General features: G+C 51.0%; 1 protein-coding gene and 1 non-coding gene across 6 annotated transcripts; one reads left to right on the top strand and one right to left on the bottom strand.

The window, feature by feature from the left end:
• Positions 1-42: 42 nt before the first annotated feature.
• Positions 43-124, top strand: TRNAS-GCU (transfer RNA serine (anticodon GCU)). Its single transcript has one exon. It is a non-coding gene; the product is annotated as a tRNA-Ser (tRNA).
• An 8,274-nt stretch (positions 125-8,398) lies between these two features.
• On the bottom strand, positions 8,399-16,598 carry SLC29A2 (solute carrier family 29 member 2). 5 transcript variants are annotated; one of them, XM_004437656.3, is made up of 12 exons: positions 15,696-16,598; positions 15,362-15,443; positions 13,735-13,895; positions 13,354-13,493; positions 12,839-12,973; positions 12,082-12,179; positions 11,789-11,873; positions 11,102-11,238; positions 10,731-10,836; positions 10,545-10,630; positions 9,328-9,527; positions 8,399-8,613 (listed from the first exon to the last, which is right to left on the bottom strand). In XM_004437656.3, exons 1-12 carry the CDS (start codon positions 15,722-15,724, stop codon positions 8,502-8,504), a joined length of 1,371 nt encoding a protein of 456 aa, XP_004437713.1. In that variant the 5' UTR covers positions 15,725-16,598; the 3' UTR covers positions 8,399-8,501. The 5 variants fall into 5 exon arrangements, with proteins under 5 accessions (XP_004437713.1, XP_087278730.1, XP_087278733.1 ...); XM_087422604.1 differs by having other exon boundaries at positions 12,839-12,961; XM_087422607.1 differs by lacking the exon at positions 12,839-12,973.
• Positions 16,599-20,136: the final 3,538 nt, after the last annotated feature.

Genomic DNA, 20,136 nt, shown 5'->3' with positions numbered 1-20,136 from the left:
AGATGAGAGATAAGGGAATGTGGAAAGGGGCGCTGTACGTGGGACGAGGTGGCCGAGTGGTTAAGGCGATGGACTGCTAATCCATTGTGCTTTGCACGCGTGGGTTCGAATCCCATCCTCGTCGATCGTGTTTTACGCGGGAGACCATTCTTAATTTTCCACATCCCGCCTCTCTGGAGCAGCAGGTTAAAGAGCACGGAATTGAGGATGGGACGCAGTTCGGCGCAGCCCGGGCCTCTCTCCCCTTTGTTCGCCGTACATCTCTGGCCACTTCGTACTCCAGGTGTCTGAACCTTCTGGGCGAAGGTCGGAAGTGTGCTTTTCTTTCTCCAGAAGAGGGCCAAGGGTTGGGTGGCACCTAGAAGACCAGAACCAAAATTCTGGCCAATGCCTAATTGGGGGCCAATACATTAACTGCAGGAATTAGAAACGCCCCCTGAAGGTGCTGCCCTCCCTATCTGAAGTAGTGGAACTTGGGGGGAGGGGTGTTTGATCGTTTAAATTATTTCTCTGTTCAGCCCACTGATTCCCCTCCGCGCAGCCCTTCTCCCAGGGCGGAGACCTTGTATCCACGCACCTCCCTCCCCAACACACGCACTTAAGCAGAAAGCCTTGAATATTCTCACACCAGCCAGCGTACACAGAAGGCGCTTAATAAGTGTGGAATAAACGATCTAAGGACTCTTTAGAAGAGCAGAGGCTGTGGGGAAAGGCAGGTTCTTTGACTGCTAAATCAATTACTATATGTAATACATAATTTTTTGAGCCCTGTGATCTTGGAATGGTGCTTTGGGACAGACTGAGGAGGGCTCGCATGCCAGGGTAAGGGGTTTGACCGCTATTCCACAGGCAGTAGGGAGCCAGGGTTGTTGAGTTGAGAAGTGACCAGGAGACCTATATTCTGCAGCCCTGAATAATAATACCTGCTCTACACCAGAGGCTGTGTTAGGCACCGGGCGTGGGGCCTTGCAGGGGACAAGGGTACTGTCCTTGAAGGTTTTCACTGGTGACTTGTGCCAGGAGAGAGGAGAAAGGTATGTGTGGATCCCATCATAAGGATCAGGGAGGCTCAGAAGCAGATTTGGTGCCATAGGGGTTTTCTTTGACCTGCTCAGTGTTTAGAAATAACAATTTGAATCACGTCAGTTGTTAACTTTGGGGAATCAGGAGATTTCACATAAAATTCACATTTCCAACTTTTGTTTTAAATTCTGGAAGATCTGGCAATGCCAGGCTTGCATTCCCACAGGGTGACAATTGGCCAGAGCATAAAAGTGTTTCTCCCTTTGCAAACAGTCCTCCCTTTGCCAAAGTCTCAACCCTGCGCCTTCCTGTCCGCCTCGGGGCTTTAAACATTTGTGTTTCATCTGCAGTGCTCACACAGTACCCATTTACTACCTCCATTGAAGATTTCCCTGGGCGTCTGCCCACATTGCCCCCCCTGCCCACTGCAATGCAAGCCACACAGCAGGCATCAAGACGTGTTTGTTGAATGAGTAAATAAGAAGCTTCTGAAGTGTCCCCAGGGGCCCTAGTCTAAGGGGAGACTGAAAAGTGGTGACTGGGCCTTGGTGGGGTGTTAAGATCAAGGAAAGCCACATGAGAGGCCCAGAGGAAAGCCAAAAGCCTGCTCTTGTGGGCAGAGAGGCCTGGCTGGGGAGAGGGACTGGCAGTGATGGCGTGGGACCTGAAAGAATCAAAGACCAGAATCAAAAACCATTAACAAGGAGTCTGCTTCCCACATACCTTTCCCTGTGCATCTCTTCCATCTGGCTGTTCCTGAATTGTGTCCTTTTATAATAAACCTGTCATCCAGTAAGTAAAAGGTTTCTCTCAGTACTGTGAGCTGCTCTAGCAAATTAATGGAATCCAGGGAAGGGGTCTCTGGAATCTCTGATTTATAGCCAGTTGGTCAGAAGTATAGGTAACAACTTGGACTCGCAATTGGCATCTGAAGTGGGGGCGGTCTTGTGGGACTGAGCTCTTAACTTGTGGAATCTGACACTATCTCCAGGTACGTAGTGTCAGAATTGAGTTGCACTGGAGGACGCTCAGTTGGTGTCAGCGAATTTCTTGGTGTGGGGAAAAAAAGCCACACATCAGAATTGGTGTCAGAATCATACGTATATAAATACAGCTGAATTTTATGTGTTGATCTTGAATCCTGCAACTTTGCTGAATTTGTTAATTAGCTCTAATAGTTTGTGTGTGTGTGTGGATTCTTTAGGATTTTTTGTATATATATTATATCATCTATGAATACAGATAGTTTTACTTCTTCCTTTCCTATTTGGATGCCTTTTATTTCTCTTTCATGCCAAATTGCTGTGGCTAAAACTTCCGGTACAAAGTTGAATAGATGAAATGGTGAAAGTCGGCAGCATCCTTGTCTTTTTCCTGATCTTAGGGGGAAGGCTCTCAGTCTTTTCACCATTGAGTGTGATGTTAATTGTGGATTTTTCATAAATGCCCTTTATCAGGTTGAGGATGTCCCCATCTAGTCCTTGTTTATTGAGTGTTTTATCTTGAAACGGTGTTGGATTTTGTCAGATGCTTTTTTTTGCATCCATTGAGATGATCATGTGGTTTTTCCCCTTCGTTCTATTAATGTGATGTATTACATTGATTGATTTTTGCATGTTGAACCACCTTGCATTCTGGAGTAAATCCCACTTGGTCATGGTGTATAATTCTTTTAATATCCTGCTGGGTTCGGTTTGCTAGTTGTTTGTTGAGAATTTTTGCATCTGTATTCATAGGGATATTGGTCTGTAGTTTTCTTTCGATATCTTTATCTGGCTCTGGCATCAGGGTAATGCTGGTTATATAGAATGAGTTAGGAAGTATTCCTGCCTCTTGTATTTTTGGGGAGAGTTTGAGAAGGATTGGTGTTAATTCTTCTTTAAATGATTGGTAGAACTAGCCTGTGAAGTCATCAGGTGCTGGAATTTGCTTTGTCAGGAGGTTTTTGGTTCCTGATTCAATCTTGTTACTTGTTATAGGTATGTTCAGATTTCCTATTTCTTTTTGAGTCAGTTTTGGTAGTTTGTGTGTTTCTAGGAATTTGTCCATTTCATCTAGGTTTCTCATTTGTTGGTGTACAATCGTTCATAGTTTTCTCTTATAATCTTTTTTATTTCTGTATAATCAATAGTAATGGCCCCACTTTCATTTCTGATTTTAGTAATTTTAAATTCTTCTCTCTTTTTTTCTTAGTCAGTCTAGTCAAAGGTTTGTCAATTTTGTTGATTGTTTCAAAGAACTGTTACCGAACCAAGTGGGCTCGCCTCCTGGTGAGTTAAATAAGACTCTACACCAGCGGAAGTTGTCTCACAAAGTAAAGTGTATTTGCAGCAAATAGGAGGCCATGAGGAATCATTTCCAAAGTCATGGCGTCCCCAAACAAAGGGAAGCAGGAGCTTTTATTTTGTTTGGGGAATGAATATTCAAAAGGGAGCGGGCCGGCCCCGTGGCTTAGCCGTTAAGTGCGCACGCTCCGCTGCTGGCGGCCCGGGTTCGAATCCCGGGCGCGCACCGACGCACCGCTTCTCCAGCCATGGAGGTCGCGTCCCACATACAGCAACTAAAAGGATGTGCAACTATGACATACAACTATCTACTGGGGCTTTGGGGGAGAAAAAAGGAGGAGGATTGGCAATAGATGTTAGCTCAGAGCCGGTCTTCCTCAGCAAAAAGAGGAGGATTAGCATGGATGTTAGCTCAGGGCTGATCTTCCTCACAAAAAATAAAATAAAAAAAAAGGGAGAGGTGGGGCTATTCGCTTGCACAGGCTCAGTTGGAGAACATGCTTCCCCATAATGAGGCCTAAGCTCCTCCTGGAGAGATCTTTGCATTAAAAATAAGGCAAAGGTCATGGGCGTAGCTCTTGTGGTGAGGCTTGGTCAGTTTCAGGATGGTTGGTGGTTACATGTCTTTAACACAAAAAAGGAAAAGAAACAACTTGGAAAAACAGTTAATTGCTTCTAAACCCACCTTTGAGTGTCTTGAGGCACCTAGTCAGTGACAGAACCAACTTTTGGTTTTGTTGATTTTCTCTATTGTTTTTCTTTCCTCCATTTTGTTTATCTCTAATCTTTATCATCTCCTTCCTTCTGCTAGCTTTGGGTTTAATCTGCTCTTCTTTTTCTAGTTTCTTTAAGGAATAAAGGTAGGTTATCGATTTGAGATCCTTCTTCCTTTTTAATGTAGGCATTTATGGCTACAAATTTCCTCTCAGTGCTTCTCGCTGTATCCTATAAATTTTATTATGTTGTGTTGTCATTTTCATTTGTCTCAAAGTATTTTCTAATTCCTCTTTTGATTTCCTTTTTAACCTGTTAGTTGTTTAAGAGTGTGTTAATTTCCACATATTTGTGAAGTTTCCAGTTTTTCTTCTGTTATTGATTTCTAGTTTTATTCCATTGTGATTGGAAAATATACTTTGTATCATTTCAATCTTTTAAAATGTATTGCAGCTTTGTTTCATGGCCTAATATATGATCTATCCTGGAGAATGTTCCATGTGCGCTTGAGAAGAAGGTATACTCTGCTGTTTTTAGGTGGAATGGTCTGTGTATGTCCATTTGGCCTAGTTCGTTTCTAGAATGTTCAAGTCCTTTTTTTTTTTTTGCTTGAGAAAGGTTAGCCCTGAGCTAACATCTGTGCCAGTCTTCATCTATTTTGTATGTGGGTTGCTGCCACAGGATGGCTGATGAGTGGTATAGGCCTGCACCTGGGATCTGAACCAGCAAACCCGGGCTGCCAAAGCGGAGAGTGCTGAAAACCACTACTTCACAGGGCCAACCCCATGTCCTCTTTTCTATTGATCTTCTGTCTAGTTCTTCTATCTTTTATTGAAAGTGGGATATTGAAATCTCCAACTATTATTATAGAAGTGTCTATTTCTCCTTCAATTTTGTCCATTCTTGCTTCAGATTTTTTAAGGACTTTGTTGTTAGGTGTGTACATGTTTATAACTATGATATCTTCTTGAGGGATTTACCCTTTTATGAATATATAACATCTTTCTTGGTCTCTTAAATGATTTTTGACATTTTGTCTATTTTGTCTGATATCAGTATGTCCACCCCAACTGTCTTTCGGTTACTGTTTGCGTGGAATATCTTCTTCTATCCTTTCACTTTCAACCTATTTGTATTTTTGACTCTAAAGTGAGTTTCTTGTAGAGAGCATATAGTTGAATCATTTTTTAGTCCTTTCTGACAATCTCTGCCTTTTAATTGGAGAGTTGAGTCAATTTACAAACCAGGAGGCCTCTTCGTAAAAGGGTGAGCAACTTGAGGGTGAAGACTGGCCTTCAAATGTTTTTGTCCCTCCACCAAGCCTGTCTCAGTGCCCTCCACGTGGAGCCCTCTCCAAGTGTTTGTTGATGGAAATTGGCTGCTTCTGAGGGAACCTGGGCCTGCTGGCAGAGCTGTGTCAGGCCAGGGAGGTGGCAGTGGCCGGGGGACTGGGCATCAGGAGAGGGACGGGCAGGTGCAGACCAGCAGCCCAAGTATTTGTTTCCAGCATCAAAAGCCAGGGGCACCCTGATGTGATGGGAAAGTTGGGCAGGGTCTACTGGGAAGGAGGATGGGAAGAAGGAATTCGAGGCTGTGACGTCATAAGGACATCTGAGGGGTGAGCGTCCTCTTTCTGGGCCCATCCTTCACTGCTCAGCCTAACCTGGGCCTGCTCCCGATGACCACGGACCAGCACTGATGGGTTCCCTGGGACTGTTGCCTGCCCGGCAAGCGTGGGTCTGGCAGGTCTAGGGGGCTTTTGGGTACAACAGACAACAGTCTCTGAGGGTGGAGCTGGAGAAGAGGACCCAGGAAGTGTTGAGGTCCTGTCCCCACACTCCCAGTCAAAGGGTACAGCTAGGCCTAGTGGTTTGCACAAGATACTCCCAGGACTACGACTACCCATTAGTAAATGTCTACTCCAGCCCCAACCTCTCCCCAGGACTCCAGACTTGGGAAAGTCCCCATTCCCACTGCTTGTAAGTGAAAGGGCCTGGCTTTGAACCCAGGATTCTGGGTCAGCTCACATGCACTTTTTTTTTTTTTTTTTGTAAGGAAGATCAACCCTGAGCTAACATCCATGCTAATCCTCCTCTTTTTGCTGAGGGAGACCGGCTCTGAGCTAACATCTATTGCCAATCCTCCTCCTCTTTTTCCCCAAAGCCCCAGTAGATAGTTGTATGTCATAGCTGCACATCCTTCTAGTTGCTGTATGTGGGATGCGGCCTCAGCATGGCTGGACAAGCGGTGCGTTGGTGCGCACCCAGGATCTGAACCCGGGCCGCCAGCAGCGGAGCGGGCGCACTTAACCGCTAGGCCACAGGGGCGGCCCAGCTCACATACACTTAACCACCAAGTTAAATGGCCTCTGTAGAGACGGCCACCCTCTTCTTTTGTATCCCTCCTTCTCTCTCTAATCCCCTTTTAGGCCTCATCACTAAGGCCCTTCATCATTTGTTTTCAACCCACTGCTCCAGCTTCATCCTCTCCCCCCACCTCACACCCTAGGGGCTCCCCGCCGCACCCTCGAAGTCCCTACTGTTCTCTGAATAATCCATGTCCATGCCTTCCACACTCTCTGGTACCTCTCCCTGGGCTGCTCCTCCACCACCTCAGCCCGGCAAACTCATATTCATCCCTCAAGGCCCCTTTAAGGGGACACCTTCTCCAGGATCCCTGCCCTGACTTCCCAGTGGGATTAATAGCCTCCTCTTCTGAAGTCTTATATTATACACTTCTGCAGGGCCCTCACAAGCCCCATCACAAGTTACATTCTGCTTCCCATGGCCTTGGGAGCAGGGCCCACGTCTCCTTGAGGGTCACCAAACAGCCAGGGTCTGGCACACTGAATAGTGGTCAAAGGAGTTAATCCTCAGTTGGGGTCTGCCCTGTGGCTTTATTTCAGCTCGCAAGGTCTTATCTTGCCTCACTTTCCTCTTTGACAGCAAAACAGCCTCTGGCTTCTGATAAGGGGCCCTGTGCTGGCCCAGGGCCTGGTATATAACAGCTGTTCAGTGAATGTTCATAGGAGGCAGAAGAGCAAGTGGGCAGAAAGGCCAGAGCCTATAATGGCAAAATCGCTCGTCTCTGGGCTGTGCAGGAAGTACAGGTGTGTGGGGAAGCAGGCCTTTCCTCCACCCCTCCGGAGAACTGGCTGACTGCCTCTCTCAGGCTCCATTTCTGAGAGGGGGGAGCCGGGGAGGCAGAGGACACCGGTGGAGGGGAGAGCGACAGTCGTCCATGCAGCCAGGTGCTCCTCCCAGGAGCACAGGGCTCCTTGCAGGCAGGTACCCCTTGGCCATGATGTGGTGGAGAGGGCCCAGCACAGGGATGCCCACAAATCCCTGCCCCTCTCAGGGCTTCAGTCATCTCATCCGTCAAATGGGTACAGTCATCCCCACCCCACGCAGCTCATCAAAGCCAACAGAGCTGAAAGCACTTTGGAAATAAAGACTCAATGAATTCATTATACAAATAAAGAGGGTGGTTATTAGACCCGGGAGCAGGGTCAGAGGGAGAAACAGCAAAAAGGTGGAGTAAGTGCTTAGGGCTCCTGCCTTGAGCCCTTTGAGGAAAAGAGAAGCAGGTGGCGGGCAGGACGAACAGCACCTACAGGGAGGAGGGAGCTGGGGGCTGGGTCCCGGCTCTGCCACGGACCGTCACTTCCCCCTGGGACTCGGTCTCCTCGCCTCTACAAAGGGGGAGCACAGTCCCTGCCTGGCTCCCTCCAAGGGCCTCAATGCAGCTTCAGTGAGAGAAGAGCTTTGCAAACTATAAAGTGCAGTGCACGCATGCAGGCCAACTGCAGTTCTGGGACCCAGGCCCAGCTGGGCTCTGGGGAGTGGAGATAGTAAGTGCTGGCAAGGAAAACACTGTCTGAGGCCCAGAGGGTCCTTTGAGCACTCTCAAATCCCTAACACCTGTTCCTTCCCCATGCTCCCTCAACTTCCCTGGCATCCTCTGTCCTGGGGTCCGAGAGACTTGACCGTGGGATCATGGGATCGCTGAGGCCTGGGGAGAAGAGGAGCTCCTGCTCTGAACCTGAGGCTGGGGCCATACCGGCCACACCCTCGGCAAGGCTCTGCTGGTGGCCTCTGATACCTGGCGATTAGCAAGAGGGTTTCTTGTGATTAACAAACGCACTCCTGATGGTGGGGAAGGGCCATGGCCCTCGGCCCTCTTTTCCTTGATCAGCACCCTTTCAGTGAGGTCTTATGCACGTCCAGACAGTCTGTCTCTGTGTCAGCTCCATTCCTGGGTGAGGGTTGGAATGACCAGTGGTGAATTCTTCCTTGTAGCACCCCAAGTGGCTGCCAGCCTGGGAGGGAGAGCAGTGCCCGCCTCCTCCTGGCACCCCCAGACCAAGGGGCCTCAGCCCAGCAGAGGCTTGAACCCGGCTTGCCTTGCCCCCTGCGCCGGGTCTCAGCTCCAAAGGGGCAGCGAGAAGAGAGCTGCTGCGAGAGCCGTGGACGGAGCACTTCAGAGCAGCGCCTTGAAGAGGAAGGAGAGGGCGGCCCCACAGGAGAGCCCCAGGGCCAGGAAGAAGGTCATGAGGGTGCCGGCCACCTCCTTCTCGTGCGGCAGCACCTGCCTAGAGCACACAGGAGTAGGAGCTCTTAGAAAATGCCAGGCCAGACCCGGACCCAGCCCCAGTGCCCTCTGCCCTCCTACAACAGGACGCCCAAGTTCTTGTCTGGGCCGACCCATCCTCTGGCTCACTATAATCAGGCCCTTCTCTCTGGACTTCCGTTTCTTGATCTGTAAAATGAGGCCACTGGACAAGGTCACCTCTCAGGTCCCTGGGGTCCAATACTATAGGATTCTAGACTCCACTGCCTTCCCTCTTGACAAAATGTCCCCAACCTGGTCCTCCCTATCACCTGTACTCTCCCTGGATTCTCAACTCCATCGTCTCTAGAGCAAATCGCCCATAAACCTTGCTTTTGATCAAAACCTTAGCTTCCCTTCAACTAAGAATTTGGGGAGTAGCTGGGCCCTAAGGAATGACAGTTCAGTCCATTTATTTCATAGATGGGGAAACCGAGGCCCAGAGAGGATCCCCCAGAACCAATGCCTGGGCTACTTTACTAGGCAGAAAGCTCCCTGTTGGAGGCCTCCTCTCCCTGCTCCTGGCCTGGGGACGGCTCAGCAGTTAAGGCCTGACCCGTCAGGGTGGCCCTAGCGAGGCTTGGAGACAGCTAGCGCTGGGCTGGCGGGAAGCAGAATGGGCCCTCCCTTGCAGGCTGTCCCCCTCAAAGAGCTGGCCCACTTCCCCTCCCCCAGGCCCTCCCCCCGGCCCCCAGACCTGGGTGCCAGGCACATGGTAAGGGACATCAGGTAACCGTTGGAAACGGCAAAGAGCAGCATGAACGTGATGAAGTAGGCGTCCTGTGGGAAGAGGATGGGCAGCCGGGACCTCTTGGGCACGTGGCACAGCATGAAGAGCGGCACGAACAGGACGCGCAGGCAGACCAGCAGGGGCAGCAGCCGGCTGTCCTTGTTCGGCTGCGGCAGAAGCTGGGGTGAGGGTGGTCCCTGGGAGCACGGTCTCTGCTCCAGGGGCACCCCGATAGACTCACCTACCACTTCGCCTGACCTACCCTTCCTGAGCCACTGAGGACCAGCACTTGGGCCTCTGGAGAGCGAGGGGCTGGGCCAAGGCCACCCAGCAATCAAGGACTGGCCTGGGGCCAGCCTCTGCCTCTCTTGATCGCCAACTTGTGCTCTCTCCATGGCAGACCTGGGAGAGGAGTTTGGTTTTCAAACTCGGTTCCTCTGAGCACCCCTGGGGGTTCCGCAGACCCCTTTGGGGCAGATAGGGCTGCTGAATGGGATTGAAAGCTGGGGATCCAGGCCCCATCCTGGTTTGGCTCAGAGCAGCTCCTCTTGGATCTAGTTTATTTGTTTTTTGTTTTTTTTTTTTAAAGATTTTATTTATTTATTTATTTTTCCCCCCAAAGCCCCAGTAGATAGTTGTATGTCATAGCTGCACATCCCTCTAGTTGCTGTATGTGGGACACGGCCTCAGCATGGCCGGAGAAGCGGCACGTCGATGCACGCCCGGGATCCGAACCCCGGGCCGCCAGCAGCGGAGCGCGCGCACTTAACCACTAAGCCACGGGGCCGGCCCTGATCTAGTTTATTTGTTGTGTCTCCTTGGAAGATTTCATTTAAAGCAGCAGCGCCTTGGCTAAAAGCAACCCAAACACTAGGAATCTTGCCCAACCTCTCACGTGGCACAGGAACCCACATAAGTGCCTGTGAACACCGAGGGCTGGGCCCTGGGCTGGATGCTGGGGACAGAGGTCACTTGGACATGGCTTCTGCTTTCAAGGAGCTCACAGTCAAGGCGGGCTTGCATACCTCCAGGGGCCGGGTGCTCACTGCCACTTGATTTGCTGTTCCATCGCCAGACCCGACCCGTTGGACTATTGGGAAATCGCCTTTCTGTGCTCGTTCACACCCTCTGATCCCCAATTGCTTCCTATAAGCATCAGATCACAGCAGCCTAGGTGTGCTCACCCACAGGAAGTAGGAGGTCAGGCTCCGTCCCAGCCAGTCCATGACGTTGAAGAGAAGGAAGCAGCAGATGGGGTTGAAGAACTGACCTGGGAGAGAGGGAGGGCTTGTCCTGGTCTCAACTCCCCTCCTCCCTCTCTCTCCCCTGCACATCCCCTGCCCTGCCCTCTTCTGCTTCCCACCACTCACTCCACTTCCCAGGACTGGTGGAGCTGGTCACCATGGCTGTGATGGCAGGGAAGACGGACAGGGTGACTGTGAAGACCAACACAAGGCACATCGCCGTCAGCCAGATCTGGAAGCCAGAGGCAGGGACGTGAGAAGGTGGGGCAGACCCAGGGCTCAACACTCAGCCCCAACCCTCCTGCCCAAGGGCTGGCCCGGGAGCAGGACCCCTGGGGCCTGGCCCAGCTTTGTCCCCAACCCACTATGACCCTGTCACCTTGGGGTGGAGAAGGTAACAACTAAGACGCCATTCCATTCTAAGAGTCTCTGGGGAGGGCTGGAGAGAGTGGCCTTAGCCCTAGGCATGGTGGTTGGGGGCTAAAGCCAAGCCAAACCTTTCGGAAGACAACAAAAACTGAAGGTTTTCCTGGTTTCTGAGGCTCCTCCGGCTCCAGCTCTGGCTCCTTCTCAGAGTCAAGATCCAGAGTCAGTGCTGCCTTCTGGGGGCTGTTGGGAATTCCATTCTTCTCATCTGGGGCAAGAGAGGAGGGCAGGGTCATGCCTGTGACAAACAGGCCCGATGGAGGGAGATTCCCAGCAGTTACAACAAGTGATGCCCCCCTCCAGCCCGAGGTGCGGGCAAAGAGAATTAAAAACAACGGAAATAGGCTTTGCTACTATTTGTTAAGCGCATACATGTGCCAGGCAGACTTAAGCACCTTAGATGGAATATCTCGGCGCCATTGCTTCACAAATAAAGAAACTGAGGCTCAAAGGGGTTAAGTGACTTGCCTAAGGTCACACAGCTTGGATGTTGTGAAGCCAGGATTCAAACTCAGATGCACTTGGATCCAGAGCTTGCCTGAAACTCTACTGCCTCCCATTTTATAGATGAGGAAAATGAGGCCCAAAGGGCGACAGGGATGACTTCAGTCCCACTGACTTCCCTTCCCTCCTGCCTCTGCTCACACAAGGCTACTAGGGGTGAGGGCTCTAGGTGGGGACAGAGGGAAGCGCTTTCCTGCCGAGGTGGCTCTAGCCTGCTCTGGATATTCACCTCCCCAGCAGGGTCCCGGGCTCACCAGACTGGAGGAGCTCAGCTTTGGTCTCCATCTCCTGCCCCCGAGCCTGCAGTGGTTTCTTGGCCAGGTAATAGCGGGCAAACTCCTGCAGAAGGAAAGCATTGGCCCTGCCTCACTTGGCTGAGGTGTCCGGATCCCTCCCCACCCTGGTGGCTTCCAGGCTGGGGTCCCCCCATGGCTGACTCCTTTGAGGATTGGGACCCTCCGCCTCCCCTGGCCTCTCTCAGGGCCTCAGACTCAGGCTGTATCCAAGATGCTCTGAAGCGGGGCCTTGAACCCAGTACCAGGCTCACCAGGTTGGGCAGGCTCAGGTAACACACGATGGACATGAGGACGCCCACGCAGGGTGTGATGAAGTACCCCAGGGCGGAGGTCTGGGCATCCACGCCACCTGTGCAGAAACTTCAGCTGCAGAGGGGAGGTGGCTGGTCCCACTGGCTCCCACAGAGATAACAACTCCTGTCCCACTTCTGGTTAAGCACCTCTCAGGTTCACCTTCCGGCCTCTTCCACTCCTCTCACTGACAAACTTGGAAATCTTGTGTAGGGTCCCAGCCCAGCCCCTCACTTCTCTTACTCTGCCCTATGTGTCAGTTTTTTGAGCGCCTACTATTTGCTCATTATTATTGCATACTCCTTACACTCTGAGGAGGGAGGTACAATAATCAGTTAGGTGGGCAAACTGACACAGGTTAAGTGCCTTGTCAATTCCCCTGGCTAGGGAGCAGTAGAACTGGGACTCAGACCCAAGTCTATGTGAGTCCCAAACCTGTGCCCGCTTCCCTCCACCTCAACTCCTGAGGCCACATACCAGCACTGGCCTCAGGAATCTTGCCCCTGGCCCCAAGTTAACCCAAGCCTCGCCTGGCCATTCTCGCACTGCAGAACCCAAGAGCCCTGCTCCCTACCTCCAGACCCAATCCCCAGCCCCCATCACCCCGACACCTCCATCTCCACCTAGAACCCAAGGCATCTCACTCCTGGCACACTCTCCCTGTACCCCAGAGTCACAGAGGCCACCCCTGCCCTCCAGCTGCCCAAGTCCACTTACTGGCCATGGACATGAGCATGGCAAGGGCAGCGAAGATCCCAGCCAGCCCCTGGCCACTGAGGAAGAGGGTGCTGTAGGTGGAAGGCATGGTGCCCAGCTGCCCGAAGAGGCTGCCCTGCAGAACTGCAGAGAAGGCTGTGGATGGACAAGAGTGGGGGTCGCCACTCAACTAGGCAGGCCTCAGGGGCTCCCTGGAGGAGGTGGCGGCAGGGTGCACAGGGGACTCTGGACTAGGTCTGGGCACTCTGGTGTAACACTCCCCATCGACCCTTCTTCTGAGGTGCAGCCACAGGTCTATGGGGCTAGGGGCCAGGAGGCCTGCTCTTAGGTCACTGTGGGGCCTGGGACAAATTACTTTTCCTCTCTCTCTGGGCCTCAGTGTCTCGTCAGGGATATGGGTGGTGATGGTGCTATCTTCCCTTCTTGGATATGTGGGGCCCTTTCTGTTACCAAGAGGCTGGGCTGAAGCCCTGGGTGGGCTGGGTGGGGAGGCGGGTAGGGGCAGCAGTGCTCACAGTTGATGAACCAGACGGAGGCCATGGTGATGGAGAAGAAGGGCCCAGGGCTCATGTCCACCTTGACCAACGCCGCCGTCAGGGTAAAGAGCAACAGGATGACCAGCAGGCTGCCCAGAATCCGAACTGTCTCAGGGATGCTGCTCATTAGGGGTGCAGAGTGGGTATCAGCTGGGCCCAGGCCGGGCAGGGGGACATGGGCCAGAGGTTCAGCCCAGGGCTGGACACTGGGGGCTGGGGGGAGATGCAGGGGGAGAGAGGAAGGATGAGAGGACTTTCCTGGGCCCCGAGGAAGCTGCCTCAGCAGGGGTGGGGGAGGGACGACAGAGGGATGGCCCACAGAGGGATGGCCGGGGAGGGAGCCTGGGGGGTGCCTCTCACCACTGATACAGGAAGGAGTTGAGGAGTGTGAAGAGCAGCAGCGGCAGCTGGGACAGCAGAGTCACCCAGTTGTTGAAGTTGAAGGCGTCTGCGGGGCCCGTGTGGTTGGCGCCCAGGGTCCCAGTGGTGCTGTTGGCCCCTGCTAGCCGCCCCTGGAAGTACTGCCAGGATGCCGGGGGAGAGGGTACAGGTCACCCTACAACCTACCCTCAGGGACCCCCAGCCTTCCCCCTCGGCCTCCCGCATGCTTGGGACTGCTTGGTTAATGTCTGCGGGGACTGTCTGTGTGTCCTTGTCCTGTTCCCAGCACCTGGCACACAGTCGGAGCTCCATGAATGTGCACTGAACTGAACGGCTGAAGTCTGGGACAGAGCCCAGGCCCTGAGAGCCCCTAACCCGGGCCTTGCTCCATCTTTAGATCACACCTCCTCTTCAGTGCCCAGGTTCCAGCCCCCACCCCCACTCCTGCAGCAGCTTCTAGATTCCTGAGTGTTCACTGAGCGCCTACTGTAGCCAGGCTCTGGCCCAGGTGCTGACCAACTGCATTCTCTCTAGAACACATATTCCGTCACGCCTCTGCTTAACCTCCCCCTGCCCCCCGCCCATGGCTCCCTATTGCCTGCAGGGCAAAGCCCCGAGGTTTTGGAACAGCATTTGGGGCCCTTCAGAACCAGACCCCCACCTCCCTTTGGTGCCCTGTCTCCTGCTCCGTCCTGCTAAGCTCCAGGCACCCGAGGCTCTGGCTCCTTCTCTGAACAGGCTGGCACTCCCCTGCCTCAGTGCCTTTGCCTAGGCAAGCCTGCCATCTCCACCTGAAATGCCCTCCCCCTTCCTACCACTACCCATCCCAATACAAACGCTTTACCTATATCCTTCTCCTAGGTTACAAATCACCTCCTCTATGAAGCAGAAGGAATTGCTCCCTCCCCTGGGGACCCACAGGACTCTGCTCCACTTGAAATGGCACGTGTCATGCTACATTATTAACAGCTCTTTGGCACCCATCTTGCACTCAAGACCAGGGGCTGATTCATCTTTGGGTCTCCAGGCACTGAAGAGGCATCTGGAAAGTTGTTGCATTGAATATATATGAATAACCTAGTCCCAAAGAGAACGCAGCCCCACATTTCTGCCTTCCCCTGAGAGAATATAAGCCCCGGCGGGATGGAGCCTTCATCTGTTATATTTCCTCCTGTCCCTCCAGTGCCGGGAACATGGCCTGGTCCACAGTAGGTACACATTAATTATTTGTTGGATGAATGAGTGTAATTTGTGCTATTTCAAAGAAACCCAAAAGCTTGGGTAACCCACTTTTGGAGTGACTATCCCAGGAATAATGACAAACAGGGGTGGTGGGTGGGTAGCTCATTGCTGGTTCTACAGGACTTTCTAAGATGGTGACCTTGTCCCTCTGGGATCTGGGCATCTCTGAAAGCTTGGCCTTCCCTAGCCGCGAGAGGGGCACCTCCCCTCTCTGAGGCTCCCGACTGCAGCCATACAAACAGGCATAATGAGGAGTCAAAGCCGGCGTGGTGGGGAGAGCCCCTGGGATGCCCCAGGTCCAAGGCGGCTGCAGGGACAGATGCTGGTAGTGACCGTGGGCTGTCTGTCCAGCCGCCAGTCTCACCGGGATGGCAGTGATGAAGAAGTTCCAGGGAAGGAGAGTGCCCAGGCCCAGGATGAAGAAGCTGATCCCGACCAGGTGGTAGCTGTGGGGATCAGTCAGAAGGTCACCCCGAGGACGCACCGCCTCTGCCGCCCCTCCCGATTCCCAGGCCTCCGTCTCCGGAGAGCGGACTACAAGCCCCATCACCGCGGCTCAGGCAGCCAAGGGAGGCGGCTCATGGGAGCTGTAGTTCCATTTGGTTTGCTTTGCGCCTTGGAGAGCCCAAAGGGAGCGGGTCTGCGCTGCCCACGGCCACCCGGATCCCCGTACGCACCCTACCCGGTCCCCAACTCGCCTGTCCTGCGGTACATCTCCTCGCGCCATGGCCGCCCAGCGGGATGCGCCCCGGTGGGAGGAGGTGGAGTGCCGCACCTGCACCTGCGCCGGGGCCCGAGGGCGGGAGGACTCCGGAGGCTGGTTCTTGCCGGCGGTGGGCAGAGGGAGGGGGGTCGGGTCTCCCAGGAAGAGGAGGCGTTGGCGGGAACGAGGGAGGGAGCCCCGGGCGGATTGGGGCGGGTCTCACGCTCCGCGGGCTCGGACCTAGGCTCCGCCCCCGAGGCGGGGACAGAGGTTCGCACCACCCCTCCCGGCTTCCCGCCGGCAAGGACTGCAGACTCTCGCATCGGAGCCCAGCCTGACCTCCAGTCCGGGACCCCACGGCTCCCCGGCCGCCTGGTGCAGCTTAGAGGTGGCTGACTCGGGAGGGTCACCCTGCTGCCTCACCTCTCCGCGGGCGCGTGTCCCTGACCCCTGCGGGCGGGTTGGCGTAAGGCAGTGGGGGGAGGTACCCCCCTCCCCCAGCCGAGGCCCCTGGACCAACCTGGCGCGGTGTTCTGCCCGCTCCACCAGCTCGGAGGTGGTGCCAGACCCCGCTAGCCAGAGCCCACCGAGGGTCCGGCTCGCCGCGCGCCTGTGGAGCCCCAGCCTAGGGTGTAACCTGAGCGGGGCTGGCGCCCGGGGAAGCCAGAGACCGTCTGTCGCCTGCGGTCCTGGCAGGCTGCGCCGAGCTTGGTGCTTCGGGAGGCCGAGGAGAGAGCCAGGTGCCCGTGCTGGCGGAGCCCCCAGGCCAGCCTGGAAGACGGACGGACAGACGGACCCTTCTCCTCCAGCTGGTGCCTGAGGAAGCGCCGGGCCTTTGGGGCGCACAGCGGAGGCGTGGGCCCTGCTGGAGGTCTAGGCCGGCTTCCTGGTGGCGGTGAGGCTGAACTGCATCCGGAGCAGTGAGGGGTTAAGCAAAGGCTCCGGAGGAAAGGGTGACCCGGAGGTGAGCCCAGGCCCTCTCCCCAGCCTTGTCTCGTGCCCTCCCTCCACCAACGCTTAAAAAAAAAAAATTACTTTCGGCGGTCCCAGGTCACATCACATCAAAAATATTAAGATACACCCAACGTTCCACTTTTTTTTTTCAGTGAAGAACTTTGAAAAGATTATAGACCATTGCAATTTTGAAATTAATTTGCTCTAACTCATGTAATTTACGAGTGGGTTTGTGTTCTCTGCAATCACCGTTCGTATAGCGGATGCTGGAGAAGTGAGAGGCTCTGTCACAAATTATTCTCATAAGTAATTAAATTTTATGGCCACTTCCAGGTTACTTGTGTTTTTTTCTCCAGCCTGCTGTGAGTCTGTGGGGCAAAGGCTGCTTGTCTGGTTCAGCGTTTTATTATTGCAAATGTCCAGCGCCGCTGCCCGGTCCGTAGCACGTGCTTGATTTTATAAAGGCTTGGTGAATAAATGGATTGTCATGATGTACGAGTGAGTTTAGAGAGAACAGAGACGGCATTAAATTACACTGAAAGAGAAAGTTATTCTCTTTTCATTTTGCTTTCAAGCCTTCGGAATACATCGAGGGGGAAGGTCTCAACTCGGAGCCAACATGTTTCTAAAACCTGTTAATCTCTCTCCCTCTCTCTCCAACAAAGAGCTGGCCTCGGGGCTTCTGACAATTTTATCTAAATAGACGTTAATAAACTTTTATGTTCCTTCTCTCTGTTTTTATAGTTGCTTTATTTTTAGGGCTACTTATGCTAGTTTCTTATTTATGATAATGATATACGTTTTTCTTTGAAAAATAAAATTATGCATAATTTAATAGACGCTTATAAACTGATTAAAATTAAATAAAAATGAAATATAATTAAATTAAGATACATGCATAAGAATTCAATAAAAATTAAATATAAATAAATTAAAAATATAAATTTGTTAAAATAAAACAATAATTTTTATAATTTCTTTCTTTTTTTTTTTTAAAGATTTTATTTATTTTATTTTTTCCCCCCAAAGCCCCAGTAGATAGTTGTATGTCATAGCTGCACATCCTTCTAGTTGCTGTATGTGGGACTCGGCCTCAGGATGGACGGAGAAGTGGTGCCTCAATGCGCACCCGGGATCCGAACCCCGGGCCACCAGCATTGCAGCACGCGCACTTAACCACCAAGCCACAGGGCCGGCCCTAATTTATTTCAATTTAAAAATAAATTTGTTTATAAATTTAATAGAAATGAAAAAGAATTTATTTATGAAAAATGAATAATTTAGAGAAAATTTACTAAATGGGATGGGAGGTGGGGCACAGCTGTGGCACAAGATTCAAAGGAAGGTGGTGAAGAACTGAGGTTTGGGGAACACTGTAAACTGAGGTTTGGTGAACACTTCATTCACTGCAGTGAACAAAGAGGATAAAGGCATTTCAAGGGTAGAACAGGCTGTACCAAGACCAGCTGACACATTCTGGGATATACAAATAGATCCCTTTAGCAGGCACTGTGGGAGGAAGGGGCAGAGCCTCTGCGACAGCCGGGCTGGTTATGACAGGCGGGAGGGCTGAATAAGCAGAGTGGATTTCATTTTCAAGAAGAGGTTCTCAACTCAATCAGACTCAGTCATCCTTTTAATAACAAATACTTTGTTACTCTCCTGCAATGAAGTTCACATATAATAAAACCTATCTAGACACACAAACTTTAATGTCAATATCATATCCTAATTGTGCTACCCAGGATAAATAAAGAAAAGTAGTTAGTAATAAAATAATGTGTGTTTGAATATGTCAATGATCAGGCACAATGAAGCAGACAGATGCTGGCCCGTCTTTATAAAACCACAGTGAATGCAGTGGCTGCAAATGCACACACAGTGCAGGCGTGTGGCGGGCTGACCACTCAAAGATGGCTAGTCTGCTATGGGTGATGTGATTTTCTAACACAGTGACCAAGTCTTGGCAAAGTTCCAAACAAAAAAGTCCGGCCGTCCCTCTACATAGACGGTAGCTGCCTTACTGGAAAATGCTGTGTAGATTCAAACCTTTCAAACGATACATTGTGTCCGCGTGTAAAATTGAGTTAGGATCTAGGCTCAGAAAATTAGCAACAAAATGAAAACATAGTAGATTTTATTTTTAGTGCAATTTTAGGTTTACAGAAGAGTTGAGCAAATAGTACATAATTTAATATACTCACCCTCCCACCCCATTCCCCGGTTCCCCTTATGATTAACACCTTGCATTAATGTGGTACATTTGTTATAATTGATGAGCCAATATTGAAACATTATTATTAACTTATATTAACTATCGTCTGTTGTTTACATTAAGCTTCACTCTTTGTGTTGTACAGTTCCACGGGTTTTGACAACTGGGTAATGTCATGTAGTCACCATTACAGTTTCATACAAAATAGTTTTACCACCCTAAAATTCCCTTCAACTTCACCTATTCATCTCTCCCCTCCATTCCCTGAATCCCCCGCAACCACTGATCTCTTTACTGTCAATATAGTTTTGCCTTTTCTGAACTGTCATATAGCTGGAATCATGCAGTAGGTAGTCTTTTCAGTATGGCATCTTTCACTTAGCAATATGCATTTATGCTGGATCCTATGGTAAAACGGTGTTTAGTTTTGTAAGAAACTCTCAAACTATCTTCCAAGTTGCTGTACCATTTTGCATTTCCACCAGCAAGGAACGAGCATTTCTGTTGCTCCACATCCTCACTAGCATTTGGAATTATCACTGTTTTAGATTTTAGCCATTCCAATAGATATGTAGTGGTATCTTGTTGTTTTTATTTGCAATTCCTTAATAACATACTATGATGAGCATCTTTTCATATGCTTATTTGCCATCAGTAGATCTTCTTTGGTGAGGTGTGTGTTCAGATCATTTGCCCACATTTGAATTGTGTTGTTTGGTTTCTTATTGTTGAGTTTTAGGATTTCTCTGGATACAAGCCCTTTATCAGATATGTGTTTTGCAAATATTTTCTTTCAGGCTGTGGCTCGTCTCTTCATTCTCTCAACAATTCCTTTCACAGAGCAGAAGTGTTTAATTTTAATTAAGTCCATCTTATCAATTTTTTTTTTTTTTGGTGAGGAAGACTAGCCCTGAGCTAACATCCGATGCCAATCCTCCTCTTTTTGCTGAGGAAGACTGGTCCTGGGCTAACATCCATGCCCATGGTAAGACATAGAGTGAGTCTGTTAAGAACTCGGAGACCATCATGAGACTTTAGGTAGGTAAAGAGGAAATAAAAGAGGTTGGAAAGAGTAAGCAGTAATATAAGAGGTTATGGAGTTGGTTAGGTAGATTTCTGGGAAAAGTTTCCGAGTAAGATTTTTTACAAATCCAGGTAATCCTCAAATAAGTAGATAATTACAACATATAATTTTCATATTGTAGATTTCTTGTCATTGGGTTATAAATATTTTTAAATATGACTTCAGTAATACGAAGTATTTTTA

Source organism: Ceratotherium simum, chromosome 34, assembly GCF_057802395.1.
Source record: "Ceratotherium simum simum isolate JZ-2026a chromosome 34, ASM5780239v1, whole genome shotgun sequence".
NCBI lineage: Eukaryota > Metazoa > Chordata > Mammalia > Perissodactyla > Rhinocerotidae > Ceratotherium > Ceratotherium simum.
This window is presented reverse-complemented; position numbering and strand designations above follow the sequence as displayed.

Excerpts from the sequence above, each read along its gene's own strand:
- SLC29A2 (XM_087422603.1), bottom strand. The coding sequence starts at position 15,544 with ATGGGGCTTGTAGTCCGCTCTCCGGAGACGGAGGCCTGGGAATCGGGA. Across the intron at positions 13,896-15,361 it reads TCTTCATCACTGCCATCCCG|TACTTCCAGGGGCGGCTAGC; the intron begins GTGAGACTGGCG and ends GCATCCTGGCAG. Across the intron at positions 10,631-10,730 it reads CACCAGTCCTGGGAAGTGGA|GTCAGTTCTTCAACCCCATC; the intron begins GTGAGTGGTGGG and ends CCTCTCTCCCAG.